The 10799-nt window shown below is 46.1% G+C and overlaps 1 protein-coding gene across 5 annotated transcripts in view; it reads left to right on the top strand.

The window, feature by feature from the left end:
• Positions 1-1109: 1109 nt before the first annotated feature.
• GIT2 (GIT ArfGAP 2) overlaps positions 1110-10799 on the top strand; it is a 69711-nt gene continuing 60021 nt past the window's right edge. The window contains exon 1 of one of the 5 annotated variants that reach the window (XM_083146316.1): positions 1110-1453. In XM_083146316.1, coding sequence (XP_083002442.1) covers positions 1402-1453 — 52 coding nt within the window. In that variant the 5' untranslated portion in view covers positions 1110-1401. The remainder of the gene's footprint in view (positions 1454-10799) is intronic. The other 4 variants (XM_083146293.1, XM_083146286.1, XM_083146300.1 and 1 more) reach the window with 4 other exon arrangements.

The raw sequence follows: 10799 nt of genomic DNA, 5'->3' as shown, positions 1-10799 counted from the left end.
AGCAATCTCCGATCCCTGCTGCGATCCCCCCCGGCACCACCGCCGACTGCATTCCCCATGGGTTTCTATGGTGGATGCGAACATCGGGCAGCAGCGCTTCACATCCCTGGGCTATCGCCATGTGGTGGGCGGGGGGTCAGCACAAACCACGCATGCGCAGGACTCCCCTCTCATAAATCATTGAATATACCCAGAGGCTGCAATTTCCTTTCTTCTCCTCCTCCCCCCTCCCTCCCAGCAGTTGCCAAAAGGCAACCCCGCAGACAGGACACTCCTACACGAGGAAGGATGGGAATGAGCACTATAAGCTCTGGAATAGCTAAGTTTGCTGCAGGGAGCAGGACGGGTGTTCCAGACCAATTCGGTTTTAACTAATCCCGTTGAAAAAGTTTGGATGGATGTGTGGTGCACTGGTTTATGCTGGCCACACATCAGACCAACTTTTCTCCATCCATCCAACTAGTTGGTTGGATGGAACAAAAACCTGGTACTGGATAGGAGTAAATGTAATTTGTAATTAAGTCATTTGTCTCCCAAATCGGAAAATGGACAAAAACTGTCACTCAGACAATGTACTGTAGTTGGACCTATTTCATTTAGACAATTTCGCTGAATGTTTTTGTCCATTCTCCTGAGTTTCTGAGCAAATTGCTTATTGGCATATGCCCCCATACAGTACCAGATTTTCAGTCCAACCAACCAACTAGTTGGATGGTTGGAGGAAAGTTGGTCTGATGTGTGGCCAGCATTAGTTTGACAGATAAGTTGGATGGTTGGAGGAAAGTTGGTCTGAGGCAAGTCAGGGCTGCTGGCTGACAGTCTCAATGATTAGACAGATCGATAGATAAACCCACATTTACATCGATGGTGAGAAACCATCTATAGTCCCTCCATCGATGATTAAACGATTCAGTTTTTGGTAGCAACGATAGTCCTCGGCTAGTGTATAACACAGCTTTGCTTTGCTATTAGCTGATATCGGCAGCCACCGCTGTACGGTACAGTGCGGTACATAAAGGTGACATGCGTGCGGATACTAGACAGAGCTACGTGTGTATACAGTCGGCACATGATGATGACAGCAGCAGTAGCGCACACACATTTCGGCGGGTCTGAGCTCTCCTCCCCCTGTGGGGGGATGGGATGGGGTGCGCGTGCCAGGCCGGGGACCCCGTCAGCGGGCACGTGCAGCGGGTGTAGAGAGGCGGGGCCCAATGTCTGTGGGCGTGGTGTGTCTGCCAGTCCCGCAGCCCCGGACTGTGTAGCGCCGCTCTGTGGTCTCTTTGCAGCCATCACCTCGGAGACCCCCCGGCTTTGTGTCCCAGGACCGCAGCCCGTGTCAGGCCTTCGCCTTGCTCCTCACCGCGGCAGCCGGGCCCAGGCCCCACGGTCATTGCCGTCATGTCCAAGCGGCTAAAGAGCCCGGAGGTGTGCGCGGACTGCAGCGTGCAGGGTAAGCGGGCGGCTGTCACCTGGCTGGGAGACAGGGGAGGGGGCATCCGGCCGGGCACCCCACTCTCTGCTGCTCTGTGAGCTGCCAGTAGAGGATCCCGGCACTGGCGGGGGGGAGGGGAGAGGGATGGTGATGTCTGGGCTGTGCATATTAAGGGAGGCCGGTGCCACTGTGTGGGCACATCTTGCTGACCGACCCTGCTCAGCTGTGCTGACTGCTCTCAGGGTGGGGTCACCAATATGTACTGGACGTGGGTGACCCATCTCTCCGCAGTGGGTGACACCAAGTACTGGGCTGCTTATGTGTGTGTATATGTGTATGTATATATATATATATATATATATATATAGTGTGTGTGTGTGTGTGCTCTCTGGCTCCTGCCTTACTTGCAAGATGTGTGTGACACTAGTGCCTGTATAACCTCATTGCCATAATGTGTTACACTAGTGCCTGTATGCCCACAGTGCTCTGTGCCATACTGTGTGCGACACTAGTGCCTGGATGCACTTTATGCCATGCTGTGTGTGACCCTAGTTCCTGGATGTCCTCAGTGCCATAATGTGGGGCATACTAGTGCCTGTATGCCCTCCATGCCCTGTGCCATATTCTGTGACACTAGTGCGTGTGTGCCCTTAGTGTTCTGTGCCATACTGTGTGTGACACGATTGCCTGTATGCCCTCCGTGCCATACTGTGTGTGACACTAGCGCCTGTATGCCCACAGTGCTCTGTGCCATACTGTGTGTGACACTAGTACCTGGATGCACTTTATGCCATGCTGTGTGTGACCCTAGTTCCTGGATGTCCTCAGTGCCATAATGTGGGGCATACTAGTGCCATATTCTGTGACACTAGTGCGTGTGTGCCCTTAGTGTTCTGTTCCATACTGTGTGTGACACTAGCGCCTGTATGCCCACAGTGCTCTGTGCTATACTGTGTGTGACACTAGCTCCTGTATACCCACAGTGCTCTGTGCCATAATGTGTGTGACACAAGTGCCTGTATGCACTTCATGCCAAACTGTGTGTGACACTAGTACCTGTATGCACTTCATACCATATGTGACACTAGTTCCTGGATGTCCTTAGCACTCTGTCATAGGACTACTGTGCGGGTCAACAGCACTCATTCTGAAATTGCCCCTCAGGGTGGGACAGAAATAAATGTGCAGACTGTAGTGATGTGTATGTATTGTGCTGGTTAGAGTGACTTTTCACATTACTGGGACTGATGCACCAGATGACAAATGACTGGTAGTAATTTTGTTAAGAATTGTAGGTCAAGAAACCCTGCTTATGCTGTCAGACTTCTATTCTATTAATATTTCTAAATTTGTTAGAGTACATTATTTTGTTTTGTTTTAGCTGATTTAGTGGAAATACAAGGCTCCTTTCTTTTGTGTATACTACCAGCTATGGCTTAGGTAAAAATAACTTCATAGTGATGGTGGCTTTATAAACAGGGTATTACAGAATTCGGTACTTATGTAATATCTGGGCGCCCGATTTTTTTTTTTTTTCATCGCATGCAATATTGTGGCATACAGTTGATTTTATATAGTGTGGCGAGCGCAGCGAGCCACTGAGCCCGAAGCGTGGCGAGCGGACGCAGAATACATGTAAAGTAATCCGCGTCCCCTCGCGGGGCTCGCTACACTTCGGGTTCGGTGGCTCGTTGCGCTCGCCACACTATATAAAATCAACTCCATGCGTAGTTGGATAGTGGGGGTATGAAATCACCCATGGTTGACTCTACAATTAAAAATCGGGTCTTTACAATGAAAAATCGCTTCGCATCGCATGCCTTAAGTAGTGGCATGCAATGAAAAAAATCAGGTGCCCAGATAATACATAAGTACCCAGAATTCTATATGGTCTTTTAATAAAAGTGCTGTGTAAGTAAATGCCATGTGTACTTCTAGTTTGTACTTGGGGAAATCCTCTTTTACTTTGAAGCTAATATGTATTGTAGATATAATATGCGTTCCCTGCAGAGAGGATACATGTAGATGGCTGCTTAGCGTGCAGCAGAAATCTACAGATAGCTACATCCTGTCTTCCTGTTTTAGTCTAGCTTTATTTCTTTGCTGACAGCATTTGACAACAAATATGCCTATTTTAGGATTGTTTTGGATTCCGAATGCATCCAGAGCATTGGGTGCAGAACACTGCAGTGTGTAATGTGTGGTGTTAATGCTTTGAGTGTGTTGATTTCAGTTTTGTGTCTGTTAGTGTAAGCAATCTATTGTTGGTTAAGACAGGAAGCGGATTGCAGAAGTTTTTCATAGTTTAGTGGGTGCTTGAAATGTTAGTTTTATGTATTTTGAAACATTCTCCAGTTAGCACTGTCTTCCACTTTTTTTTTTCCTTTACAGCTGGTACCAACTGTAAATCCTCAGTTACTATCTATCTATCTATCTATCTATCTATCTATCTATCTATCTATCTATCTATCTATCTATCTATCTATCTATCTATCTATCTATCTATCTATCCAGTGCCTCTCTCTAGTGCCACTTTCCTAAGTGTAATAAACAAATCCTGCCAGTATCTCATTATGAACCAATAATTTGACTATGCTAAGCTCAAAGTTTGTGGTGTTCTTGGTTTGTATTGAGATTGCTAGTCATTCTTCAGAGAAAATACACATTTACCACATGGATAATTGGAATAGATTTTGTTTTAAAATGTCACTTTAGTTTTCTGAATATACCAAGGTAACTTTTTTAATCTGAAAACCTACATGTCCATACAGATTCAACAAGTTTTCTTTTAGCTTTTTTTTTTTAAATTTTATTTCTGTATTCTATTTGTAAAATCAACAAATAAGGACATTTTAGAATAGTTGCTTTGGTACCACAAGTTGGTATGCATACTTGTAAAGAGACTACCAGCAGAATTTAATGCTGCCCGAAGTTCAACGGTAGTATGAGATGTCCGCCGAACTCTGACTTTTTTAAAAGGGGAATTTACTTACAAGGCAAAACCATGCCTTGTAAGTGAATTCCTCCTTAAAAAAATGTCTGAGTTTAGTGGATATCTCGCACTGCCGCTGAACTCGGCTGCATTAAATTCCATCTATTGACTATTTAATTTGCTGTACACTGTAAGTGGTGAATGATCTGGTTACTGCTCAATCCAATGAGGCCTACACATGTAGCGATTTAAGGGCATTTCCTAAGCGATCTAACTAAAGCACTTAGAAAATGCCCCTAAATCGCTTTGTGTGTAGGAGCGAAAGCGATGCGTGAGCTCCATGCAGCGTTATCACCCGGCGATTAATATCCAGCATGCTGGATACTAATTGGTCAGGGCCAGTGTTCTCACCAGACAAAACAGAATTAATTATTTTGCCACCAACCAAGAGCAGTTACCATCCTGATATCTCAATAACTGTTGACAAATCAACAATCTACCCTACCCCACAAGCTCGCTGCCTAGGGGTCAACCTCAACTGGCCTTTCTTCCTCACATTCAATCTGTCTCTAAATCATGTCACACGCATCTAAAAAACATATCCAAAATACGACTCTATCTTCCACAAGACACGGCTAAATCTCTTATCCATGTACTCATCCTGCATGTACTTGTTATTTATTTAACAGTTACTTATATAGCACACACATATTCCGCAGCGTTTTACAGAGTATAGTTGAACATTCACATCAGTCCCTGCCCCAGTGAAGCTTACAATCTATATTCCCTACCACATGCACACACAGACATTATAGGGTTAATTTTTTTGTTGGGAGCCAATTAACCTACAAGTATATTTTTGGATTGTGGGGGGAAACCGGAGTACCTGGAGGAAATCCACGCAAGTACAGGGAGAATATACAAACTCCGCACAGTTAGAGCCATGGTGGGAATCGAACTTTTGACCTCAGTGCTGTGAGGCAGTAATGCTAACCATTACACATCCGTACTGTACTCCTTATGTCTCCTTAACGGTCTTCCCAAGAACAGACTCTTGCCATTGCAATCTAATTTGAATGCTGCTGCTAGGCCAGGGCTGGGCAATTGCGGCCCTCCAGATGTTGATGAACTACACATCCCAGCATGCTTTGCATCAGTTTCAGCATGGCCACATAGCAAAACTAATGCAAAGCATCCTGGGATGTGTAGTTCATCAACATCTGGAGGGCCGCAATTGCCCAGCCCTGTGCTAGGCTAATCTTCCTAGCAAGGGCATTCCTCAAGTGCTGAGCCGCTCTGCCAGTCTCTCAATTGGTTGCCCATATTCTACCGTATTCAATATAAATAAAATACTACTACTCACATATAAAGATATTAACTATACTACACCAGCATATATCTCTTTACTTATCTCAAAATATCTCCCAACTCGACCAATCCGATGTGTCTCTCTCCTGCACGGATCATTAGCTCCCATTCACTATTACAGGACTTTCATCAGACTGCTCCCATCCTATGGAATGCCCTCCCATATACAATAAGAAACTCCACTAGCCCCCAAACTTTTAAGCGCTCCCTGAAAACTCACCCCTTCAGGCAAGCCTATCAAATTTAGGTACAACCCACATAACCCTCAGAAGCACTTATGTATATCAATCAAGAAAATATTTCTAGAAATTGAGTTACATTGCACAAGATTTATTTACATTATCATTTATTTGAAATAAATATATTGCTTAGCAGTTATATCCAGTATTAGAACCTGTGACCTGTCTCACTGGAGGCAGACGCCTTACTGATGGAGCTATTTGCTCCTGCACAGTAAAATTCCATACACACTGGGCGACTATGCCCAGCGTGTATGGACAGCGATGATGTCAATCATCGCTGCGGGGAAAGCCACTCAGTGCATGCACACTGAGCGGCTTTCCCCCTGCCCGACACCGACGGAGGGGGGAGGACGGCGTTGCAAAGAGCAGAGCTATGCAAAGCCGTCCTCAACACCGCTTATCTGCTGGTGTAACCAGCAGATGAGCGGCTTTCCCAGCGATGATGCGGGAGCGCGCAGCAGCGATCACCGCTCATCGCCAGGGCATACACACTGGGTGGCTTTGAGCTGAATGCCGCTCAGTCGCCCAGTTTGTATGGGCCTTAAGAATGCAGATTTTGGCTATTTGTTATTTCAAAGTCATTACCATAAGGCAGATCTCTGTAGTGTAGTATCTTCATATAAATAGAATCTGCATGCTTCCTTATCAGTAAGGTATCTGCTTCAATTGGAACAGGTCATGGGTTCTAATAGGAACTGGTCGATCCTATTACTGCCAAAGGGTGCGAGTTTCCATTTGGGTGCCGTTTAAATGCTGAAACCGGCACCCGAATTAAGCCGATCTTGCACCCTTTTCTGGGCCAAATTCACTTAAATTTGCTTGCACCCCTATGGAGGTGCGAGCACTTTTAAGCAAATTCAGTCCACCATAAAGTGCCGTGATGATTTGAGATTGTGAATCATCCGCCCCTAATAGGATCGACCCCAGGGTGTGAAACTTGAAAAAATTATGTTTAGAATAAAAAGTCAGCTACAGAAGCGATATTGAAGGCTTTCAATTAACTGTTTCAACTCGCAGGGGAGGAGAGGTTGCCCCCCTTGGGAGCAGGGGCACGGCGGCAGATGACTCCATTGCCTCCCAGAGTTACACCTCTGCTGGTGTCTGTCCTTGTGTTTCCCCCCTATGTCTCTTTAGACTGTAAGCTTGCAGCAGGGCCCTCCTACCTCCAGGTCTGTCTGTTTTACCCAGTTTGTTCTATAATCATCTACAATTGTGAAAGCGCAACAGAATTTTCTGTGCTATATAAGAAATTGTAAATAAATAAATATATGAAAGTACTACTAATGTGTTAAAATGGTTCTTGTTCATTATGTGGGCGATTCTCTAATTAGTGCTATCTGTATATTCTAATCAGCTCAGCACAGAATATCCAAGCAGTGGATTTGAGGGGAAAGAAATATCTGAGCACTGGGGGTAAAGCAAGGCAGTCCCTGGCCGTGGGCTCTGGGGGACAGCAGCGGCCGTCCCTGGCCGTGGGCTCTGGGGGACAGCAGCGGCCGTCCCTGGCCGTGGGCTCTGGGGGACAGCAGCGGCCGTCCCTGGCCGCGGGCTCTGGGGGACAGCAGCGGCAGTCCCTGGCCGCGGGCTCTGGGGGACAGCAGCGGCAGTCCCTGGCCGCGGGCTCTGGGGGACAGCAGCGGCAGTCCCTGGCCGCGGGCTCTGGGGGACAGCAGCGGCAGTCCCTGGCCGCGGGCTCTGGGGGACAGCAGCGGCAGTCCCTGGCCGCGGGCTCTGGGGGACAGCACCGGCAGTCCCTGGCCGCGGGCTCTGGGGGACAGCACCGGCAGTCCCTGGCCGCGGGCTCTGGGGGACAGCACCGGCAGTCCCTGGCCGCGGGTTTTGGGTTGTCAGCTAAGCAATGGTAGGTATAGGATCACAATACATCCTTGTTAGTAATTTTTTTTTTCTCTTGTTGGTCTATCCCTCTAACTGCCATTCTTGTCATGGTGGCATTCTGAGTTTAGTCAGTCAGTGCTCTCAGAGTCTGCCATCATTACAATGAGCCATCTAGATTAGCTCTGCCAAGTCTTCCTGCCAATTGGCTCCACCCAGAGTTTGCTGCATTATGGGCCTTGTTTGTGTGTGTGTGATCCAAAGAAAAAATTAACTTAATCACGAGAAAGCTTGATTAGGAAATATTGGATCTTCACCATCCTGGGGTAACTGTTAGAAGTAATTCATTGATGATTGCAGATTAAATATATTTTGATTCCAATCCCTATGCAGTGGATTCTGGGTACCAGGAAGGTAGTGATCAGGCTTAGTGGGGCTAAGATCCACAGCCGTATAAATCTAGTCAGGCGTTGGCGATGTAGGAGGCCAAGCATACCCATTGGCAGGGCCATACACACGGTGCGATCCGTTCTTCATTTCTAAGCGATCTAGTTAGATTACTTAAAAATGGGGCTGTATATGCCCTATAAGTCACTGATTTCTTGTTTATTGTTTACTTGTTTATAAACTCTGTAACTGGGCGCTGCGGATCCCTATAGCGGGCGCTATATAAATAAATAATAATGATAAATAAGAAGTAGAATCTGGTTGCTATTGGTAACATCCCATCGTCTTTAGAACTCCCATGTTAGTAAATGTACCCCTTCTTTTCTTCTACATACTTCATGGCAGCCGTTTACAATGGGTTTGTCCCTCTTCCCCCCCCCCCCCCCCCCCCTCCCCCTTTAATTAGACAGGTAGTTTTTTTCATCCTAGGATCCAGTCCCTCCTCTTCCTCTATATAGCTCCACTCCACCCTATGTGCTCTAGTCTTTTTCCTGTCACCTGTTTAGTTCAGGTAGTAAGGTTTATTTTATTTTTATATGCTATTGCAGTAGGCTGGTTAGCTACTGTACTGGGCAGTGGCTGGGGATGGCTGTGCTTTGTCCCTTGAAATATGTCTATGCTGGAGGCTAAAGACACTAACCTGCAGCGGTAGGGGCTGTCCCGGAGCTGGAGTTAAGTCCCGCTGCTATGAGGCATCCATAGCGGCTACCGGAGCGTGTATAGCCGCAGGCAGTTCCGACTGTCAGCCTCCCTGTGTATCCGGCTTCAGCGCAGGCCGCATGCGTATCTTCAGCAGTGCCGGAAATGTGCGTTCCATGGCCGCGTGCGTGTCACCGGCCGGAAGTATGCAAAGGCTTCAGTGTGTAAGACGCTAGACGCCACATGCGTCCCAGTAGCCGGAAACTGTATATAATAGTGCGCCTGGCCAGTGTGAGAGGCGCAGAGGGAGTCATGGAACCTGCTGCTATGGAGGATGCCTCTGTGAAAGCTAGTGCTGCGCTGCCCAGGTAAGTCCTCCTATGAGGACTGTTTTTTTATTCATTTATGCTTCATTTCTAGTCAGTAATAGGGTGTTTTATCTATTGTAGTGTGCCTGCTGTTTCTAAGAAAAAGGCGTTTAAGAAAAAGAATGTTTCCCATAAATAAGATATTGTTAATGTAAGATATAATTAATTATCTTGTGATAGTCATATAAATGTTTGTAATTTTTATTTTTTATTTTATTTTTTAATTAATTTCTATTTTTTTTTTTTTTCTCTAGTTTAAGTTGTAGTTATGTTTACTTTGTGGAAAAAATAATAAAAATTACTCATTTCAAAAAAAAGAAAAAGAATGTATCCAAAAATTGCTCAGCTTGTGACAAATCTTTAATTGGAGAGGGTACTCTTTGTCAGGATTGTGCAAAGAAGCCTACTGGGCCCACTGGGACCAAAAATTGATGCAGCAGTAGCTGAGGTAACAACAAAGACAACCATTCCATTACAGGATGGTGCATCATTAAAAGATTTGATGGAGAAGAGAATGGAGAGTGCACTTCAGAGGTTGCATATTTTGAGTTCTATCTCTATGAAATCAGGTGTTGCTGTGGCATCGTTAGCTAGGGCACTTAGAATCTGGTATGCTTCGCTTCAGGAAGACCTGCAGGATAAAGTATCTCGTGATCAAATGAGTAAAAGCTTGGCCCAAGTGCAGTTGGCAATTGATTACATTTGAGAAGCATCTCTCGATGTACTAAACCCAAGTGTATAATAGACAGCGCTATGGTACTATATTTTTCAATACATAAAAAAGATTTATTGATCACAAACTAACTACACATAACATATAAATCAGGATCCGATACGTAATCCCGGCGGTCGGAATCCCGACACTGGAATCCCGACCGCCGAAATCCCGACATGGGGGGGACGTTGATCGCCCCCCCTTGCGGGCTCGCTGCGCTCGGCACGCAGCGGGCCCGGTGCCTCGCTACGCTCGGCACGCTATTTTATTCTCCCTCTATGGGTGTCGTGGACACCCACGGAGGGAGAAAGTTTCGGGATTCCAGTGTCGGGATTCTGAACGCCGGGATCCCGACCGCCGGCAAATTGACCGCATCCCATAAATCACACCGGCCGGTATATTTAAGATTACAATAAAATAATCACTTTAGTGACATACAGTGGTTAGCAGCTATCATTCAATGATACGCATACGTACAAATAACATATGTGTTAGTAATTGGGCTCTGGTTAGAGAATGATAAAAAGTCCATTCAAGCAAGCTTTGTTAGTAAGCAGATCCTTTTAAGCTTGTTAGACAGCTAATAGATTTTCCATGCGCATAAAGTAGAAAACCGTTCCTAATTGAGGGTTTCAACAGCAGCTACTCGGCATGCGTGTTAGAACACTTATGAAGCTAATACCACTTCAATAATTTCCCAGGTAGGGGGGCAGTTACTCAGAGCAGCAGTTTACTGTAAGAATAAGTCCGTTATACTTGCTCAATTGCCAATTTTTCACGGCTCAGTCCCTTGGTCACCTGGAGCGGGTTCCCGGCTGCT

Source organism: Crinia signifera, chromosome 1 (genome assembly GCF_055691185.1).
Source record: "Crinia signifera chromosome 1, ASM5569118v1, whole genome shotgun sequence".
NCBI lineage: Eukaryota > Metazoa > Chordata > Amphibia > Anura > Myobatrachidae > Crinia > Crinia signifera.
Note: the sequence above shows the minus strand (reverse complement) of the source record. Positions and strands in the feature narration are given on the sequence as shown.